The sequence below is a fragment of the Thunnus thynnus genome, chromosome 6 (assembly GCF_963924715.1).
Source record: "Thunnus thynnus chromosome 6, fThuThy2.1, whole genome shotgun sequence".
In the NCBI taxonomy this organism is placed as follows: Eukaryota; Metazoa; Chordata; class Actinopteri; order Scombriformes; family Scombridae; genus Thunnus; species Thunnus thynnus.
In genome coordinates, this window is record NC_089522.1 from 28,439,247 (window position 1) to 28,461,197 (window position 21,951).

Genomic DNA, 21,951 nt, shown 5'->3' on the forward strand with positions numbered 1-21,951 from the left:
TCTTGTATTCCTCACTGTTGGTTGCTTGTGATGCGGGTGGTCAAGACAGTGAAGCTCAGTGTGGTTTATGATTCATTAGAAGATTATTGTATATTGGGGCTGCAATGAACAAGTGTTGTCTTTATTGATTAGTCTCATTGTCAGATAATACTGCAAAATGTGATCAGGACTTTGTTGAGCCTGAGGTGATACAAATTGCTCATTTTGTCTGAACAACAGTCCAAAACCCAAAGATATTCAGTTTACAATCATATAAAATTATAATAAGTTGGTACCTGTTTGGCATTTTTGCTTGAAAAATGACTCAAAAGACAATGAATGGATCATTAACTTACCTTTCTGTCAATTGACTAACTAATTAATCTGCTAATTGTTTCACTTCTAGATTAAATACACGCCTCATTTATGCTTTTAGGCCTACATCCATATATATACAGTTGTTTTGTTTGCTTATAGGACCTCATATTAGCATGCCTCTGGATGCTTAGACACATAGCTGCTTCCATTTCTACTGATATGACTAAAGCCAGAGAACATTTTCTGACAGATGAACAGTTTGCACAGCCGTAACAACATACCGGCCTGATGTGCTGGTGAGGTTTGGTTTATTACTGTAATATCGACTTGCCTCAGTTCACGTGTTGGCAGTATAAGAAGATCATTAATCATTCTTAAGTAGTAGAATGTCTCCTGTTACAATTAAGACCCTTAAATGGTGACAAGAGAAGCATAATAGACTGTTTGAGCCACATGCGGACACGCGGCTACACTAAAGGAGCATGTAAGTGACAGATGTGGACAATATGGACAGCAGGTACTAACAACAGCTGCATGTTTTTGACTCTGGCCTGATTTACATATGCATTTGTTTTCCAGACATTCAGTTGTCTTAAGATCTTATGGCTTTTTTGTATATGAAGCCAGACATTGAAAGTAGCTCACATTTGTTTGGAAAGCTAAAGACAAGAGCAAACTGTTTTTGCATTGCAAATTGTGATGCTTTTTTTTATTTTCTTTTGGTTCATGTCAAGAAGTTCTTCTCACTAGAACATAGTGAAGTCTTTATGTTTTTCTGCATTGTTTCTTGACTCTTGGCAACAGCTTTGGAAATGACATACAGTAGCAAAATGAACAGGCGATGTCTCCCTTGGTAGTAATTTTGCACACTGGTGGTAATGAAATGGAGCACAGTTGTAGTATGAGTGTTAAATTTAAGAATGCTGGTAGAGGAAAAGCTACTGTATGTATTTCACTTTGTTCTAAATACTGTATATTAGCTATTGAAAAGATTTGTAGGCTAAAACTGGGCTGTATTTGTTACCCATGTTAACATTTCTGGGTATATAAGACCAGTGTGGACAATTTTGCAAATCATTGTGGGCAATATTGGACTTAAGTTTGGTTTTTGCATCAATTTGGTATCAATTTGAGGAGATTTCTTAATTTGTCAAGTTTTTAATTCACTGTGTTTTATCCATGAACTGTTTCTCATTTGATCTTCCAGAAAATGCACTATATTATTGAGATATACAAGTACATACAGTTTGTATTTTATCCACCCCACCCATTCCTACCTTTTATTTGTGTTTGCATGGTTTCTGGTTCTGTCAACAGAACTGTATTCCCAAGAAGGAAAATGTTCTCATTTTTCCAAGTAAAACAGTCACATGCTGATATAAAGTGGTATCGATCGATATAATTGTTCTTCCTGCCCATAGTGGCCTCAGAGAGATCCCACTCTGAAGTGATTTCTATTTAGCCTAAGTGATGGGAGATAAAATCCACAGTCCTATTTCTGTGCAAAAATGTCTTCTGAAGTTCTGCCAAAGCTAAGATGAGGATTCAGCAGCCGGAGGTAGACAAATCAAAACGGGCTTCTTTTTAGGACCAGATTTCCTCTTTGTGTTTCCTCGCTGAGCTGTGGTGAAAGGATCGTAACAAAAAGAGGAAATTTCAAACTAAAAAGACCAACTTTGAAAGAAACCCACTTGGCATGTTGTAACTCAGACTGCTGAAAACTCATAAGCTTTGGCTGAACTTAAGCATTTATTTTTGCACAGAAATACATGGAAACTTACAAATTGCCTCAGGAAGTGAAATCTTTGCAGCCGATATCAATCAGAGGAAAAATGAAAGTAGAGCTGAAACAATTAGTCGAGTAATTGATCAGTTAAAAGGCAGAAAATGAATTTTGAGTAATTTTTTTTAAAAGAAAAAAGGCAAATTATCTGGCCTCTATATATCTTCTATCTATCTACAATAGCAAACTAAATGTCTTTGGGTTGTGGACTGACTCACCATGAGCTTTTGGGGACATTTTTCACCATTTTCTGATGTTTTATAGACCAAGCAACTGATTGATTAATCGAGAAATTACTCTGATAATGAAAATAATTGTTAGTTGCAACCCTAAATTAAAATGATCAGCAGTGCTTTCAGTGCACATATGGACATGTGAGGATTGTTTTAAGACATACTTTAACTTGTCTTATATAAAATATTCTCCTTTACATACGCCTGAAATCAGTTTTCATTGTCTCACTTCAGGTCTATTGATTATTAAATTACGTTTCATCTACAGGTCACTAAAACAGTGTTAATACAAGGCACAATGTTGTCGAATACATTTTTAATCAAAGTCTGTCAAAATCAGACATGAATGAAAAAAAACTGTCAAATAGCTTTGAAAAATATTATATTACAAGCAGTAAAAACCAGATACAGTCATGTGTTTGATCATTTGTCACACTGCAAATATTTGATTTTGTACTTCTTTGTTCTGTGTTCACAGGTGCTGTTCAATCAGTTCAAGTACTTCTTCAACCTGTACTTTTTGCTCTTGGCCTGCTCTCAGTTTGTGAAGGAGCTACGTTTAGGTGCCCTCTACACCTACTGGGTCCCTTTGGTACGTGGCATTTCATAAAAAAAGCTTTGTTCCTCATAACTGTTAATTATTACAGTCAGATTTCATTTTCTGTGCTTAATGTGTGTTTGGAGCATCTTGTGGAAATGTTCTGGTATTTCCCACAACCACAGTTACCAGTTTTAAAATTTCTCTGCCCAGGGTCTTGTTTTGATTATTACCATCATGAGAGAGGCAGTTGAAGAAATAAGATGCTACCTTCGAGACAAAGAAGTGAACTCGCAGATTTACAGCAAGCTATCAACAAGAGGTAAGCATCTGAACTTTGGACAACATTGGTTATGTTTTATCTGTGTTGATGCCCGAACCATGTTGCTTATTTCTCAGCAACAGCATCTATTAACTGTAGGAGGTTGGTCCTATTAAAACTTATTGGGGCTTGGGGAAATGGTGGGTAATTCAAAGCAGAGATGTAAAAGTGTACATAAGAGGCCTTGGTATAAAGTGCTACCAGCAATAAAAAGCAGGAGACCACTTGTGGTTTCCATCACTTTGCCTCTTTGATGTGGCAGCTTGTTTTACCCATAAACACAATGACTGGTTGCCTCCATGATAGTGGCCCCCATGCATATCTTGTGGTTTATACAAACTTTATGGTGCCAGAACTTGTTGTGCTCAACCATAGAAAGAAACTGGTTGAAGTTGATTCGCCTAACTTATGTTAAATTACATGTTTAGCAACAAATGTGCATAAAATATCGGCAAATTGCCATTTTATAATAATCAAAGCCATTCAGTTCTTCATCTTTTATTTCAGATAAAATAAGCTTATCTGAAGCTGCTGAGTCAATTCTTCTTTGGTGATCTGTCTTCTGTAAAAATTTTTGGAGCAGACGACAAATGTGAAGTCCCATGAACCGAATGCATAGCAATATTAATGTGCTTTAATGTCTTACATATGCATAGCCCAGAGGTCATGGCAAGAGGTCAAGGGTCAGTGATCTCTTCCAAACAAATTTGCCCGTTCATTCCAAATGGAATGAGAGAAAAGGCTCAACTCCCCCAGCATTCCTTCAAATCTGGATGGAAAATTACTTTCCCAAACTCACAGGGGTTGACCGGTGAAGCATGCAGGACAACAGTTAACCCATAGAAGACATTAGTGTTTGATTTTTGAGGACATATTTGATTAAAAAAAAAAACATGTTTGTTAACCTATGTTTCCTATCTGTCTTTGAAAATGCTCTAACATTTGGATAGTCCAGATTTATTGCAAATTTTAACTGAATGACTGACAAATTCCATATATTTTCACAATAATAATAATAAAAATGTAAAGTTTCCTTGATAACTTTAAACTTTGTTCTGTATTTCAGGCACAGTGAAGGTTAAAAGCAGCAGCATCCAAGTTGGAGACCTTATAATTGTGGAAAAGGTTTGTTAAAAGATTGTGTCACCCACATCTGTGAATAGCTTTTTAGGACTGTCAAGTTACCATTTATATGACAGCGGATAATGAGGGGGTTGTTAATCTTCTGTGCTCCACTAGTGACTGAGGTGAAAGGAGTTAGTAAAGATTTTGTAATCTTGTGATCAATGCTGAGCTTCAGCCTGTCAAACTCAATACATACACAACAGATGTGGATCTAAAATGCCTTTTAATAAGATCTTAAACACAAATTCAATTAAGTACTATTTATTGATATCGTTCCCTTCATTTCCAAAACCCCATTTGTAGTTCACAGTTGTTTAAATTACCTAAGTTGGTCTGAGTTTTCAGGGAATCTGTTGTGTTCCTTTTCTTGTGGACAGAGTGGTTTCTCAAAGGTCTCCGCTCATGAAATATGAGAAGTGAGTCCTGTCTTCAGTTTCCAACTCAGGGCTTCTTTCTGAATCACTCATTTCAAGGCAGCTGAAGGAAAGGTCACACATGTTGTCCTACACATTTCACTAATATGACTGAGTGATTCAGAGTTATGTGGGTTACAATTCAGAAACGTGAACTCTTCAGCGGAGGTGAAACCAGAAGCTGACAAAAGAAAAGCACTGGAATGTTAAACCTAACCTGCATTTGAAGAGCTGTAATAAACTCTTTATTCGACTATTGGCCACTTAACAGTAATTCATGCACAGTGCATTTTTTTGGGAAGCTTTCCAGATGAACTGAATAAGGAATTCGTCTTCCAGTAACTTCTGAGTAGTGCAGTGGAAGGAGCAGGTCAATCAGAGTGTCAAACCTGGTCAGGGTCCCGCTCAGGCCACGGCAGGATGATTTGCTGGAGGGCTTATTATTTTGACTCTCGGTAATGTGACACATGAAAAGCTAAAAGTCTTCTTCAGTTAAAGTAAGAGCGGAGGAGGGAGGAGGAAAAAGTGCAGGATCAGGAAGTGATGTTGAACTCATGTTTTTCTTTCTGCCTCTCTTTGTAGAACCAGCGTGTTCCTGCTGACATGATCTTTTTAAGGACCTCTGAAAGAAATGGTAAACATCTGCTGGTCATTCATCCAGATCTCCACAACAGGCTGGCTGCCTGGCTGGCTGGGGAAATGACTTGTTTAAAAAGGCGCTGAGGTGCAGGGATTAGCCCTGAGCCAGGACAGGAAGTCCTATAATGTCTAAATTGTAATTGGGTCCAGTACTATACTATCACTCAAAGTGGGATGTGGTGGGGAGTCGCTACTCATGTAATAGTGAGATGGGCGGTGCAGACAAAACATTTTTTCTCTCTTCATCTCCGTCTGCGACATATTCCTCGGAGTAATTTTGTCTTTCAAATGAGAAGATAATGAAAAGTAAAATCAAGGAACACACAAAAATCCAATGCAAAGAGAAAACTGGAGACATGAAAGGAGGATGTCTCATCTGAATAATCAAATATGGATTAGCTAAAGATTTGCCACTAATAACACAATTGCATTGCATTGTTTATTTGCACATATACAAAATACACTTGGACCAAGCCCATTAAAAAAACAAAAAAAACAACAACCTCTAAAGCGCTGCACATCAAAATCTCATCACGGGGGAGAAATTGTTTTATTGTCAGCTTCTTGAAAGGAAGATGTGAGCCTGTGAGGAAAGCTAGATGCATGTTGTTGTTGCGTCTTCCTGTTGGGGGAAGAAAAACAACAGCTTTGTTTTACTGGAAATAGTGCTTTGGTTATCTCTCCTCCATGTGGAGGCCATTAGGTCAATTATGAAGAGCCTAGGCCAGGATTGGGAGTTTTGGGCAGGATGACGCATGCAGGCTGGTGGGGGTGGCCGGAGAGGGGGTGGTGGGCTTGGTGGGTGCCTCCACTTGTATCCCAGTTTGATCCCAACTCAGACCCATTCACACATGTTTCTACTATTTATTTGATAGTCCCTTGCTATGTATTTATTGGAACAGTCAACTTGAAAATGGGTGTGTGTTAGAACAAATAACAAAATCAAAAACTGTGTTGAAATGTAAAAATTGTGGTTTGTACGGTGCCATCATCAAGAATTGAGCCTGTGATGTACCTTCTTAAACTAAAAGCCCATCTATTGTTCTAGCCTATCTATTGTTGCCCCCTAGGGGTGAATGTGTTTCCATGTGGCACCAGTGGCAGCTCATGTCCTCTCCTTCCTCAGGCTCCTGTTTCCTTCGGACTGACCAGCTGGATGGAGAGACCGACTGGAAACTACGCCTCCCAGTGGCCTGCACACAGAGGCTGCCAACTGCTGGCGTGAGTCATAAAATACAGATAGAGAGGTAGTAAGGTTGCAGGAGAAAGTTGTGCGTTGCAAGACCACATCTATGCTATTGTTGTTTCTCCTGGTTGTGCAATAAGAAGTGATAAATGCAGGAGTAATTGTACATGCACAAGTGCGGTCTAAGAGAAGTCTGTCATTGGGACACAGGAGTCATTTAAGTAGAGTGCAGGGTGGCCCGGTCATCAGATCCTGGTCATGCAGGTCATCAGAGAACTGCATGACTAAGAGGTCAAAGGTTCACAGCTGTACCTCAGAGGAATATGATTCCAATATTTTTAGATTTCATTTGTCATTTCAATTGTTAGGCAATAAATGCAATTTTCAGTATGACGCAGATACATGTGTTATTTTTTCAGTTATTTACTTTCAACCTAAATGTCACATTTAACAACTCTCCATGAAACCTAGACTGTTGACATTTTGGTGAGGGGTAAGCAGTGTGGACCGAAGAATTAATTTGCAAAAATCCCAACCAACTAAATGAATCAATAAAATCTACTAAAGATTGTAAACGTTAATTATAGATTTTATAAAATGTCATGATTTTGGTGTCAAGAAGAAACTTCCATCTAATTGAATGTAGTTGGCAGTAAAAGGCTTACACTGGCTGTCATTAGCAAACTGATATATTAATGTAGAGCTGAAATGTCGATTAGTCAACCAACAGAAAAGTAATCTGCAATTTTTTTTGATAATCAGTCATTTGTTTAAGTAATGTCTTTAAGCAAAAGTGCTAAAAAAATCACTGGTTCTGACTTCTCAGATGTGGTCATTTGTGGTTTCCTTGGTCCCCTATGACGGTAAATGGAATAACTTTGGGTTTTGGACTGTTGGATGGACAAAACAAGACACTTTGAAGATTTTTATTTGGGCTCTAGGAAATTTTTCATTATTTTTAAATGTATCATTAGTTAAACAATATATCGACCAAATGATTAATCGAGATAATAATACTCAGCAGATTTATCAATAGTGAAAATAGTCATTAGTTGCAACCTTGAGTCTACCCCGACCATCAACTGCCACTTTTAACATATTTGCAGGTCCTGTCAACTACTGACCTGTGAGCTGTTTTTTAGTACATATTTCACTCTTGATCCACAAACAGTAGCTGCCATATTTGTCAAACAAGTCTACAGACGTTTATTTTTGAACGTCTCATAGCAGTTTGGCTACTAATTATATTCTCGAGCAAAAGTTCTCAATGTAAAATGCAAAACCGTAGAGCAAACACTGCTACTACAGATGATGATGATGTATTATCCAAAATAGTTGCGTAATTTTTGATGTCTAATGAGCAAATTAAGAAAAATGTTGCTTGCTCTTATCTTCTTCTCAATCATGTATCATCATTCACTTTTTCCTGTCAGTGATCTTACACCATGTTGTCGACGTCTTACAGGACCTTCTCCAAATCAGATCATATGTGTATGCAGAAGAACCAAACATTGATATCCATAACTTTATTGGAACTTTCACCAGGGTGAGTGCTTGCATTAATATTCAGATTAACTTTAGTGTAATGGAACGGTTTCTGTTATTCCTCATCATAACGTATATTTGCATATATTCTCAACTGTTACAGGAAGATGGAGACCCTCCAGTCAGCGAAAGTCTCAGCATTGAGAACACCCTGTGGGCCAGCACTGTTGTTGCTTCTGGTAAATATCTGACTGGTAGTGAGTGCAGCTCTGTCGATGAAGCAGCTAATGACCAGGAAATAACCAGGACCAGTCTTTGCTTTTAGCTGAAAGAGCTACGCTGAGGCATTGCTTCCTTCGCAACTGTTGATCTGATGACTTGTCTAACCAAACACACGGAGAAAAATAATGAGGCAATTAGACATTTTACTCATTTATAGATGCCTCTGGGGCAGCAGCTAACCATACTGGTAAAAAAAAGTGTGCTTCTTCCACAGGAGAGTGAATCCACTTAAACCTATGCTAACATATGTTATCCATTAAGCAATTGGAAATCTGCATCTTATATTCCAAATGCCATTCTTCATTTTAACAGGTCTATTCACGTCAAGATTATAAGTCTGGGAAACATCTTCTTGACATACTATGTTTTATGTTGTTTCTTTATTATATTGGCTTCAGGCAGTTTTTTTTAGGCCTTTTTCTCTCCCTCACCCCCAGGCACAGTGGTGGGGGTTGTGATTTACACAGGCAAGGAGCTGCGCAGTGTCATGAACACCTCCAACCCGAGGCACAAGGTACAGTTTGGCTCAAAATGTACCCTTGATGATTGATAATTTATTTGACATTGATTTAATTCGTTGATTTTCTTAGACCTACGTATTGTATATGCACTGACCATTCGTGTTAACATTTGACTCATAATGTTTACGTCTCTTGCTCATGACAGGTGGGTTTATTTGACTTGGAAGTGAACTGTTTGACTAAGATCCTGTTCGGGGCCCTGGTGGTGGTTTCTCTGGTCATGGTGGCCCTGCAGCACTTCGCTGGCCGTTGGTACCTCCAGATCCTGCGCTTCCTCCTACTCCTCTCTCACATTGTGCCCATTAGGTGCGACTTAATTCTCTTACTTCTAAGTCATCCACAGTTGCATTATATTTAATGTAAGGAGTAAGGGTAAGCACAGTTCTATTTTTGTTTTCCAGTTTGCGTGTCAATCTGGATATGGGAAAGATGGTTTTCAGTTGGATGATAAAGAAAGACTCCAAGATACCTGGGACAGTGGTGAGGGCGAGCACCATACCCGAACAGCTCGGACGGATCTCCTACCTGCTGACTGACAAAACAGGTTAGACTGCAAAAATGTTAAAATAACCAAAAGAATCTCTGAAACCACTGTGTGTACTAAAATACTAAAATGAAAGGTTATGTGCAGAGGCAGTATCCAGTAGTACAGAGTTAAGTGGTTCCCCTCTCTGTGGGGTTTTGCTCTGTGGTGGGATTGCTACTGCTTTCAACGTTCTAGACCCTTAAATCATAAAAAAAAAAAAGCCCAAAGTCTCTCATCCATGCACACCTTTTAGAGCACAACACCTCCACCAGTGCACTTCCTCAGGCGCGAGGTGTTACCCATCAGATTTACAGCCCTCATGCCCAATAAAATGATCAGCCATTTCCCCATCCAGAGCATGATAAGGCCGGTGGGGTCGGCAGGTCAGGCTAATGTACGTGCAAGGCCCCTTTAGGTCTTTTTGATATACAGGCGGGAAAATGCTTTTAAAGTGAGTGTGAGGATACAGAGGTTGTGTGTAGTGTTGAAGGGAAGGCTTCTGACCTGTGAAAGGTGCAGACTTAAAATCCTTCTACAGCTACTGACACAAGAGATTGTTTCCCAAGACAATATTAATTTTGCAAATATCTGTCAACCTAACGAACACATTTAATGTTTACCAGGAACTCTGACCCAAAATGAAATGGTGTTCCGGCGACTCCATCTTGGAACCGTGGCGTACGGGATGGACTCTATGGATGAAGTACAGAGCCATGTGTTCAGCGCCTACACACAGGTAAATAAACACAAAACATATAAGTCAATGCTCCGTGTCTGTCAAGGAGAAGAAATGAAGAAAACAAACAGAAAAGAAAAAGATTGAAATTCCACAAGCTTTTGGAACGGGGTAAAGCAAACAGACGGGAGCATTGTTTTTAAAGAAACATATCAGTTTGTGATTATTGTTTGGTCGAATGCTTCCTGACCTCAGATGACACTCTTTGTCCCCCCTTGACACCAGAGGTTAGCGAAGCAGGAAACAGGATTAGCCCACAAGCAAAGCACTGACCGGACTTCTTTTAATGACGCTACCATTAACCCCTGGAACGCACAGCCTTTCTAAAAATAGCAAGGCCACAATGCAAAAGCAAATTGTTTCATATTTACTTTACACATCTGGTTATCCTTACAGGCCGCTATCACAAACTGCGGTTAGTGAAACTGCTTGTTTCTCAGACTGAAACCTACACAGCTACCAGTTCTCTGTTTTCAAATTAGGTTTTTGAATCATTATGTGTTGTAGTATATATACGGATGAAAGAGTTCATAGGAATTGTTTATTTGTTTCGATTTGACACTACAGATTTTCAGACACTCATACAACTTTTTCTCTTTTTGTCAGTATAGATTATTAGTTCTGCTGGCTACTATAGCTACTCTCTCTTAGAAAAACCTTGACCGCAACAGAAGACCTCCATTAGAAAAAACTCTTTTCAATTTGCTGTTGTCCCTTCCTCTGAGTACACTACCTTCTGCAACTGTCTTCAGCCCACCCACGACCTTCCAGCCTCCAGGGCTCCGGCAGCCACTAAGGTACGCAAGACCATCAGCAGTAGAGTCCATGAGGCTGTGAAGGCCATCGCCCTGGTGCACAACGTGACACCCGTGTACGAGTCCAACGGCGTGACGGACCAGGCCGAGGCTGAGCAGCATTATGAAGATACCTGCAGAGTTTACCAGGCTTCCAGTCCAGACGAGGTACGACAGCGAACCACACAGACTGATATGTACATGGTACTCCGGTGTTGGTGACATTCATGATAATTTCATCAAGTGGAGGATTATATGCTCCTTCGTGGATTGAGAAAAAACATTTTCAAAGCTCAGAGGGAATGTGCTAATATGAAAATGTAATAATACCAATTATTTTGGCTTCATTTCAAACAAGATACTATTCATTTTTGAATCCTAAAATTTACATCTTATCATCATAAATCATCTATTGTCATAAAATCTTTCATTGTTCTAGATGTTTCAGATGTATTTATTACATATGTATTCATTTATTATGTAACATGTATTTCTTTATTTATCGTTTGCACCGAGAAATCTGACTAATCTCTTTGTTCTTTATAAATGTGACGGAAATGTGAGGAAGAATTATACGACATCGTGAGAATCGCATCATTCATATGAGGGAATGCAGGTCATCATACTTGAATAATAATGATAATGATAAACCTTATTTATCTACTTGAAGAACCTTTAACACAGGAAATGCAGCTCAAAGTGCTTTACACAACAAAAAAGAAAAAAATCTGACAGTTTAAACAGTTTAAAATACACATTTAACAGTTACAGTATCAAAAAAAAAGAATTAAAAAGAAGGTGGGCAGTAGAATAATATATAACAGTTGTAGAAAGAGAAAAGTAAAATAAAACACTTCCTCTACTACTACTATACCATACTTTTATATGCACCTAAACAAAGAACACTTGATTTATTCATTAGAAACATTTTTATCCAACAATAACTAGGCTGGCTCTGTTGCTTTGCATCTGTGTGGAAATATAGACTTGCACATTTCCCACATATATTATACAAGCAGCTGCAGGATATCCATCAGACAGTACATGTAAATACATAACATCACAGACAAGCAAATACTTACATGCAGACACAGTTCAACTTGACCTGTAAGGAAAACCACACTTAATCTACTTAAACATAAATTTCTCAAGGCCAAACAAGGAAAGACTGGACAGGAGGACAGATCGAGGGTTTCTTGGTTTTTGACAGTAAGGGCCATTGTCTCGAGTGTCTTCGCCGCTTTCTTCCGTGTACATTTACAAGCCGAACGGCATTCCACATTTATGTCCTTGATCAGTATAAATTCTTTGAACGTCAGGAAGAGGGCTGCGGAATTTCGACTTGATCCATTTCCTGCGGTGTAAATACGGATTTCCTTAATGTGCTCCCCAGCCCATTGCACTTATCCCCTTTTGAATTTCCTCTTTGATAGCATATTTTTTATAGAGCCCAGTACATCTGTTGTGATTAAAGAACTGACCCTACTATTGTTTGTAGGAAATGAAGCTGTTTTTTTTTTTTTTTTTTTTTTCAGTTACACTGGATAGAAATTTGAACTCTTATTTGACTCGCTGCACCCTGAAAAGGTGCTTTTCTTTTTTTATCAGTTTGATGCAATCTACACCAAGATTCAGTTTGCTTTCCCTACAGCTTTCAGGAAGTCTTAATATAGAGATGGTTTTGTCTGTGGACACAATGCCGGTGACTGTTGAATGTATGGTTTTTACTACTGATGTCAAAACAGACACATCACTACTTGCTTAAGATTATGTTTTTGGCATTTTTTTTGCCTTTATTGGATAGTGGGCCGTGAAGAGACAGACAGGAAACACTGGGAGAGAAAGATGAGTATGACATGCAACAAAGAACAATTGAAACAGGGACGTTGCGGTTTTTGTGGCTCCTGCTTGTCACTTTTTTAAAGATATCCAACATATTTAAACAAAAACAGGACTTTTTTTCCCCCTATGATACAGGCTATTATTTGTATATAATAATAATCAAAAAGGATGAGGCATATAACGTGTGATTCAGCAAAGAGTGTCGCAATCGAAACGACTTTGTCAGCTCATAAAAAAAAAAAAAAAGTTGCTCATAAAAGCCATGCGGTGGTTCTGAGTCAAGCCAACAGGATACAGCAGTATTCGGTCCAGTAGAAATCTGGCGGCCAAACCCAGATGCTGCTATTACAAGCTGGTGCTGTTGTGGTGGACACCGGATCCAAGAATGCCTCCACAGTGAATATTTCTAGACTGTGACTAAGCAGAGTTTTCATAAGTCCCAACCTGGATGACAAACATGACGGTCAGAGTCAGAGCTCAGTCAGAGCTTTTCTGACGTTAAAGCGTCTCCCGGCCAAGCATTGTCAGACTACATGGTCATTTCTTTCCAAAATAAGGAATTTTGGTGGTTTTAAAGTTAGAGTAGGAACATGGCGATATTTGTTGTTCTCTCTCATCTGTATCCATTTGGCTGTTCTGCTATTAGTCCTGTCAGAAGATGGATGATGGATTGGCTATGTGATCTGGCTTCTGGTCTGGAAGTTATTGTGCAATGTCATCTCCCCTCTTTCTCTCTCCCCCCTCCCTCCCCCTCACACACACACGCACACACAACTTAACATTATATTAATGGATGTCGTCTGTTGTGTCCTTCAGAGAGGATCAAGCAAAAACAATATTTTCAGTTCAGAAATGGACATCTCCCTAGTTTATCAATCAATAGTCTTGAGTGCTGAAAACACTCGAGCTATTGATTAAGTCTGAATGGTTACTGTGCTCTCCGACAACCTATTCAGTCCAAATCGTCCTTGAATGTTGTTTTTTTTTATAATTCAAGTAATGGAACATCATATTGACATAATGGCTTTACCATCAGAATGATTAAAAAAACCCTGAGCAGCGGTCACTTTTCTCTCTTGCTGTTTGTACCGGAAAGAAGATGATACAATGTTAAATGTTAGTTATTAGATAAATATTGCAACTTTTCCATCTTTTATATTCAGTTATATGTTTTTATAACCATCTACTAAAACCTTTTACATTTTGGTGTTGATAGGTGTCGCTGGTGCAGTGGACTGAGAGCGTGGGTCTGACTCTGGTTGGAAGAGACCAGTCCTCCATGCAGCTGCGGACCCCTAGTGGCCAAATACTGAACTTCACCATCCTGCAGATATTCCCCTTCACCTACGAGAGCAAGAGGATGGGCATCATAGTGAGAGTGAGTGCAAAGATGATGATTTTGTTACTTCACTAACAGAATCTGGTTTGCATTTTGTTGTTTTTTTTTTTTATACGAGTTTTAAAGAAATGTAATTGATTCTCTTGTTTGTTTATTACCGTATTGACCTGAATATAAGAGAAGCCTGATTATAAGACAACCCTTCTTTTTCCAGTGTTTTTGTTGTTGTATCTTTTTTGAAGATACCACACACTCTCACATTCGATCTGTTGGGAAAGTTTCCCTGAGATAATATTAATTCAAGGAGAAGAGTCCTCATCTTTGAGACTTTTCTCTTGTAAACTGAAATACTTCCATTAAAGCAGAACTTAAATCCTACATTTATGTAGCTTATCTATCAGTCACATAGTCACACTCTCTCCTCTCAGGCTCTCAGAAGAGGTACAAATATTTTCTTTATAAGTGAGCATTTTTCAGCTCTACATCATCAGTAACAGCAGTAATTCTTGGCCGCTTGACAGATGATTGGGACCCCGGTCTGCCTCGGAAATAAAGGCGTTCGAAGTTAAACAAGCCTTGAGAAAACTCTTGTAGATTAAACTGGGGCTGACTATCTCTAAAAGAGTCACTATAAACATACTCGAAGACACTCGCTCGCCTAGCAACAAGAAGACTACAAACAACCCATAATGCAACACTTTCTGTAAATGTAACAGCAGTACTCTCTCCATTCATAAAGGATCTCTGATCTTGTGAATGTGTTATTGTCCAGTCCTCAGATATAAGACAACTCCCGCTTTTTTCAAATGTAATTCCCAGAATAAAATATTGTTTTGTGTTGGTGCCAGTACAGCCGACGCTTTCAATGTAGGTCGGTTGTTGGTGGTTGCTAGGTGACTGATTAGGACTTGACACTGACTTTAACAAGAAAAACACAAGATAAATAAAATATTAAAACATATTGTCTGAGAAAAACCTCAACTTATAATGAACTCTGACTAAGTCTGATGACTAACATTATTTTTGTTGGCTGGCTTAGAACTCAGGAAGCCTGGGATTTAGAAACTTGACTTCCTCATGATAATATTTTCAAACACTTTTTGAAACCCCTAGTGAATACCAAAATAAGTTATGCCTTTCTAGGCAACAAAAAAATCATAAAATAAGAGCACGTGCGCCATAGCTCACGTGGGTATGGACTGGAAATCCCTTTTGAGTGAGGCAAACTCGGACATTCGACGTATGATGTATCGGTTTTGTACGACCTGTTGACGTCTCAAACTCATTCAACTCTGGATAATTGTTTCCCTAGGATGAATCGACAGGAGAGATCACTTTCTACATGAAGGGAGCTGATGTGGTGATGGCGGGCATCGTCCAGTATAACGATTGGCTGGAAGAGGAGGTAGATTTCCCTTCTTTTTCACAAGACACGATGCAGATGTAACAACGGGGATTTTTATTCCTGTTGTAAACACCTCGCAGACTAATAAAGCTGTGTAACCTGCTGAATCCAGATGTTTCTGTCCGTCTTGTTTCTAGTGCGGGAACATGGCGAGGGAAGGTCTGAGGGTCCTCGTGGTCTCCAAGAAGTCCCTGACAGAGGAGCAGTATCAAGATTTTGAGGCAAGTGTCCTCTGCCTTAGTGACCCGAGGCTGAGCTGAGGGACCAGGTCTTGCTGAAGTGTCCTGAGTCTCTTACACATTGAGCCACCGCAGCTCGTAAACCACAGAAATACCAACAGTGTGTCAGATAGTATCTCAAAATACAAATGCAGAGTGATGTATTATGCAGACATGTTCAGTATTTCTAAATGTCAAAGTGTGTTGTTGGGTAATTAGACTAACCTCTGACCCCCCTCCCTCCCTCCCCTCCCCACCCTCCAGTCCATACACTCCACCCTCCCACGCACACACCCAGGCCCCACTCATTGTTTGAGCAGGGCAGGGCTGTCTCCCCTGCAGTCTTCAGCCCCAGGCCCATTACTGAAGTGTATAATTGTGTGAGCTGAGCTGGTGGGCAGCAGTGAGTCACCAACTGAGTCACACACAGAGTTTGTGTTCCTGTATGAGTCACACTCGGATTGTTTTTGCTTTATCTCACTCACAAATTGCCCTGCAGCTGGAGCGCTGAAGATAGGCGTTAACCAATTGATCATGTCTGTTCTGTATTTCCAGATTTTCTACAACATTGTAGCTTTTTAAGGCTGCTCGCAAGCAAATACCTGCAGGTTTATGTTAAAACTGAGACTTTGGGTTTATCGTAGGGAAGTTTCTGCGTATTGAATGGCATGTTTTCATACTGTACACAGTTTAATTTCTGCATAATTCTTCTAATGTATGCACACTGTGTGAGGCGTCCTTGTGGCTGTGTTTTATGCTTTTCTCCTTGTTTTTGTCATGTCTGCCACAGCTGGTGGCCATATTGATATTTTCTGCTATTCCTGGCTGTTTCTCTTCTTTGGTATTGCAGTGTCTCTCTCTTATTTATACTAAATTCATCTCCTCCCATCACCAACTATTCCCATCTCTCCAAATTCTCCCCCCCCAGGCACGGTACGTCCAGGCCAAGCTCAGCGTCCATGACCGCTCTCTGAAGGTGGCCACAGTGATTGAAAGTCTGGAGATGGAGATGGAGCTCCTGTGTCTGACCGGGGTGGAGGACCAGCTCCAGACTGACGTCAGGCCCACCCTTGAGATCCTCCGCAATGCAGGCATTAAGGTCTTGTGGGGGGCGGAAGACAGCTTCATAGCTCACAGTAGCAACTAAGAAAACAAAACATATAAACAAGACAAGGACATATGTTTTTCATATCTACCTACATGAACAAGCCTCATTAAAGTCGCCTCCTTTAAGTATAAAACCCCTAAACTATTGTGAATGTAAATGAATTAGAATAAAGATTGTGGAGTGGTTGCTGGTTGGCACGCTTCAGATATGTTGGAGCTCATTTTTATGGAAACAAGCAGCAGAAACCAGATTAGTCACTGTGGTAAAAGTTTGGCTGATTATCCCCTTCACTCCTCACTCTTCATTTAAAGGGTCAGTTTACCCAAATTACAAAAAAAAGCATTTTCTCACGTATGTCCAGTGGTATCGAGACATGCAGATAGATTTAGTTTCATTCGCTCGAGTTTTCAGATACTTCTCGCTGAGATTTCTGCCTCCACCCCACTACGATGGAGATGAATAGAACTTAATTTCTGCTTCTCACAACATTAAAAAAATGAAATTTAAAAAATAGATGCCAACAATTTCCATAGGGACTATTTTTTCAGTATAAAGCAGTTCCAGTGAAAACTCTGACAGTGTGTGAACTATCCAGAGCAACCCGAATAACACATAACTACTGAGGTGTTTAAATGTCATATTTTAATGCTTTGAAATGTAGAAATAAAATTTGATTCATTGGCAGAAATCTCTCCGATGGATATCTCAAAATCTGGACAAATAAAAGCAAAACTATCTACTTATCATTAGTGATAAGTGACAAGTTTTTTTTTAATTTGGGTACATCAACCATTTAAATTCTCTGCTATAACCTTCTGTAAGAAACATCCAAACTGTCTTCATTAAGAATCAGTGTGAGACAGAAATAGGATACTGTGATACCAATCTATGTGATGACTCGGGTTTGTCTTCTGTTTGAAGCACAAGTACTACAATAAAGCAAACTATGTTTGATCCTGAGATAAGTCCACAAGCTTCGGCTTCCAGACAGAACGGTTAGAGGTTGCTTGATCAAGTCAGTGATTAGAGTCTTTGATCTCTGGAATTTAGCTCTTGTGTACTGATTTCACTGACAGATTATGACAAGATTTAGTTTCATTTATTTACTATTTAAGCAAATTTCTCATCAAGCATCAGTGCATCTTGTAAATGACGTGATGTGTTTCTGTGTAGGTTTGGATGCTGACAGGAGACAAGCTGGAAACAGCCACATGCACCGCTAAGAACGCACATCTGATCACCCGCAACCAGGACATCCATATCTTCAGACCGGTAAGTGCAGGACCAAGACCCCTCTTCCTTTTTAATGTACATATGAAGTGGGTAACAGTTGATTTTTAGCACCACGAGGTTCATCCCAGTTCAACACAGCGCTGACAGTTTCCTGACTCAGTCGACCCTCCGGCATCCATCCTCTGTGTGCGACCAAGGCCCATTAGCTAGTGGTCATACAGCCCCACACAACTACGCATGATGGCTAAGCCAGCATCCACAGCTGAATAAATCACTTCCCACCAACGAACGCATCCAAGCCACTGTCAAAGAGAACAAACAGGCCCTCGCTCAAACAGAAAGGAGAAACCAGCTGAACCACTCCCAGAGGGAACATGCAGAGGGCTCACTTCCTAATTTGTTTTGCAGCTTTCGGGCTCTCTCGCCGCTTTGATAGTCCCCCCCCCCCTTCTGCCTCCCCCCCCCCCCCCTCCCCTCTGGAGCCGTGCCAGAGCAGAAGGATCGCCTGCCATATAGGAAGGTTACAACTTGCGTACAACTGCGGTTACTGGAAGAGAATAACAATGGTTGGCACAGCTTTAAAACCTCTGTCCCAGTGGACGGGGGAGTGCTGACTGGGCCTGCAACACATACATCTGGATTAGTTTCCTGGTCGCCACCAAAGACCTGATCTGGATTGACGTATGAATAGTCAGCGGTTGAAGGATACTCATACCAGAGCATAACTCTTGTTGACAGATTAACACCATGCCTTGTCAGTGCTGCATTTTTGGAGAATTTTTAAGTCTATATTTGAAACTGACACAATTATTGAGAAGTTACTATTGAGAAATATCTATAATTATTGAGAAGAATATTTTTTCTGACGTAATGCAAAACAGTGGTCCAGTTTATTGTGATTTTTTTTTTTTGCTCACATTTTTACACATCGGTATGGTTGCACCATTTCAATCTGTCAACCTCTACTTAACAGACCTTTTCTGCTTATTTGATTTGTTATGTGAGCTAAAATGCATTATAACAACACAATAAACTGTCTAGAATAGTATAATTAAAATATGCACAAGCCTAAAAAGAATGATGGTGTCTACATTTATACTTAAGATGTGATATCTCACAGTTAAAGTTATAGCCTCTTGTTAACTTATATAATATGAAAGGATGATCCCAATAAGTCAGATTGGCCTTTATCAATATGGGAAAACATTCTGTATAATAACATGATGTTTATTTCAGCCAGTTTGAGTCCTACCTGTTGGCAGATATTCAGTTGCCTTTAACGTTTTTCATCGCCGCAGCTCCAGTGATGCGAGCTGCTGGTCTGATAACGATCAAGATGCAGAAGCTGACAGATTGTGATGCTTGATAATTTTTCTTTGTGAGTGTATTTTTTTTGCGTGCATCTCTAAATGCGGTCGCCACATCGCCTTAGGTGACAACACGAGGGGAAGCCCACCTGGAGCTCAACGCCTTCAGGAGAAAACACGACTGCGCGCTGGTGATATCTGGGGACTCGCTTGAGGTAAACTCCTTAGTGCGTCTGTGTGTGTGTGTGTGTGTGTGAGAGACTTATCTCTCCTTATGAAACCTTAATAAATGTTTTTCTGTATCATGCATGATAATATCGCTGCCACTGAAACATCTCTGGAAGTGGTATCTGTGGTTAGAGTCACTTTCTAAACCGCTTCAGGAGTTTAAAACTGTAAGGAAAATGAAGATGTTAAAGATCCGCAGCTGAGAGCAGTTACACGCAGGTGGCCCTAAGATGCTCACCCTGTCCGTTTCGGTGGTTTTCTCGCAGGTTTGCCTGAAATACTACGAGTACGAATTCATGGAGCTCGCGTGTCAGTGTCCCGCTGTGGTTTGCTGCCGATGTGCCCCGACTCAGAAGGCTCAGATAGTCCGGCTGCTTCAAGAGCGTACAGGCAAACTCACCTGCGCTGTAGGTGAGTGGAAAAAAAACAACAAAAAAACTGTCCCAACAGCTTTTTCCTGGTCGGATTTTCTTTTTCTTTTTTTTTTTTTTTACTGTGAACTTCTTTCCTGTCTTCACATCCTCAACAAAACATCCTCATCTCAACAGCACTCCCAGTATGAGCATTTTATAAAATGCCACAATTAAGCAGAGCTGGTTTTAAAGTGCATTAATGCGAATATAATATTTGTCTGTTACACACACAGGACTGGGTGATAAATCAATATTATACTTGATTTATTTATTTAAGGTGTATTTATATAGGGACAAGTATATAGCATGAACTAACGCTCCATACCACAGCATAATATGATGATACATTATTATAAAACAACATGCACCAGATCACATGACTGATCCCTCTTTGAAAAACGGGTTCAGTTTGAGTTTAAAATGATCCCGGTCGTGATCCATTTTGAGTTCTGTGGGCGAGGAGTTCCACTTATTGATCCCTCGAACAGATAATCTGTCCACATGAGAATTTACAAAAGGAGACCTTACAGTTCCCAGTAGACGCACCTCGTGTTACTGAGCCAGAAACCCTGCGAGGTGCCAGCAGCTCACTGAGCTTAGCAACTTTAATAAAATGATCAAAACTTCACATTTTTAATTTGCCAAATTATTGACTCTCACTCATGATCACATTGTTATTCTTTTACAAAATTCTGTCAGTGATTCCAAGTAAATTACACTTTATATATGAATAAAACAAGTTAATATCACCCAGCTCTACAGTCACACTCCTGTTATCTAAATTCCAGACCGACATTTCACCTTCCTCACTGTGGCTCTGCGGTTATGATCCCTTAATCGGGCCAAACGAAGGGAGTGTCTCATGAAATAAACACACACATAATACTCTCAACTCAGTATCTGTATTGGTGAGTCACTGATGTGAATCTTGACACCTCCATGGCTTTTGTTTTCTCTTAGGGGATGGAGGAAACGATGTCAGCATGATCCAGGAAGCCGACTGTGGCGTGGGAGTGGAGGGAAAAGTAAGACTCTGTCCATCTCATCGCCTCACACTGACGTGTCGCTCTCACAGATATTCGCTTTGTGTTTCCTGTCAAGATCTCTCTCACATTCAGAGAGAGATGTAGAGGGACATGCACACAGATGATTCCTTTTTCCCTCCATGAGGAGCTATTGTGTTTTGTAGAGGAAACAAAGATGACCGGATGCTTTTATGCTTAAGTAAAAGTAAGAGTCTCTGATCGGCACGTCTCTTGTACTTCTCATGGTTCACTCTGTAACATCCCTGTTATTTAGTTTGCCATTTGTCCAGTTTTGTTCATTTTTGTCACCAATGCTGATCTTGACAGTTGAAAGTTAATCAAGATAAAAAAATCATCTTTACAGCCCATCAATCCATCCATATAGACAAACACACTTACAGTTGCATTCACAGCTAAAGTGAAATAGGAAGTTTTAATTGGACATTCTAACCTGAAAGTATTTGGATTATGGGAGGAAACAGGAGGACCTGAGGGAAAGCGGCGGCGGAGAGTCGAGGAAAACGTGATTTTCTGTGCGGAATTTGCATGTTTCCTGCATTTTTACTACAGCTTTCAAATTCAACTGTATAACAAGAAATTAAAGAGACAAAAGCTGCAGAGATGACTGCTTACACACACACACACACAAACAGACACACACAGAACCTCCAGTGGATTTGTTATTATAGCTGAAACCATTAGTTGAAAATGGATCAGCAACAATTTTGATAATGGACTAGTGGTTTTCATCATTTTTTAAGCGAAAATGCAAAACATTCTTCTAGTTTCAGCTTCTCAAATGAGAATATTTGCTGTTTTTCTTAGTTTTCTATGATATTAAGCTAAATATCTGCAGGTTTGAAGCAATCTGAACAAGTCAACTCGGGTTTTGGGAAGATGTGATGGGCATATTTCACTAAGTGTGAATTATTTGCAGCCCTACTGGTCATTAT

General features: G+C 39.7%; 1 protein-coding gene across 2 annotated transcripts in view; it reads left to right on the plus strand.

Annotated features, from left to right (window-relative positions):
* Window positions 1-21,951, plus strand: part of LOC137185005 (probable phospholipid-transporting ATPase IIA) — a 32,516-nt gene that overhangs the window by 3,146 nt on the left and 7,419 nt on the right. Inside the window, exons 3-22 of one of the 2 annotated variants that reach the window (XM_067593212.1) lie at window positions 2,792-2,905; window positions 3,065-3,173; window positions 4,240-4,298; window positions 5,294-5,345; window positions 6,477-6,571; window positions 8,002-8,082; window positions 8,185-8,260; window positions 8,741-8,817; window positions 8,970-9,130; window positions 9,226-9,368; window positions 9,974-10,086; window positions 10,839-11,048; window positions 13,939-14,100; window positions 15,374-15,466; window positions 15,604-15,687; window positions 16,613-16,783; window positions 17,966-18,064; window positions 19,458-19,547; window positions 19,827-19,971; window positions 20,934-20,998. In XM_067593212.1, the coding sequence (XP_067449313.1) occupies window positions 2,792-2,905; window positions 3,065-3,173; window positions 4,240-4,298; window positions 5,294-5,345; window positions 6,477-6,571; window positions 8,002-8,082; window positions 8,185-8,260; window positions 8,741-8,817; window positions 8,970-9,130; window positions 9,226-9,368; window positions 9,974-10,086; window positions 10,839-11,048; window positions 13,939-14,100; window positions 15,374-15,466; window positions 15,604-15,687; window positions 16,613-16,783; window positions 17,966-18,064; window positions 19,458-19,547; window positions 19,827-19,971; window positions 20,934-20,998 (2,199 nt within the window). Of the gene's footprint in view, window positions 1-2,791; window positions 2,906-3,064; window positions 3,174-4,239; window positions 4,299-5,293; window positions 5,346-6,476; window positions 6,572-8,001; window positions 8,261-8,740; window positions 8,818-8,969; window positions 9,131-9,225; window positions 9,369-9,973; window positions 10,087-10,838; window positions 11,049-13,938; window positions 14,101-15,373; window positions 15,467-15,603; window positions 15,688-16,612; window positions 16,784-17,965; window positions 18,065-19,457; window positions 19,548-19,826; window positions 19,972-20,933; window positions 20,999-21,951 lie in introns of both variants that reach the window. The other variant, XM_067593211.1, reaches the window with a different exon arrangement.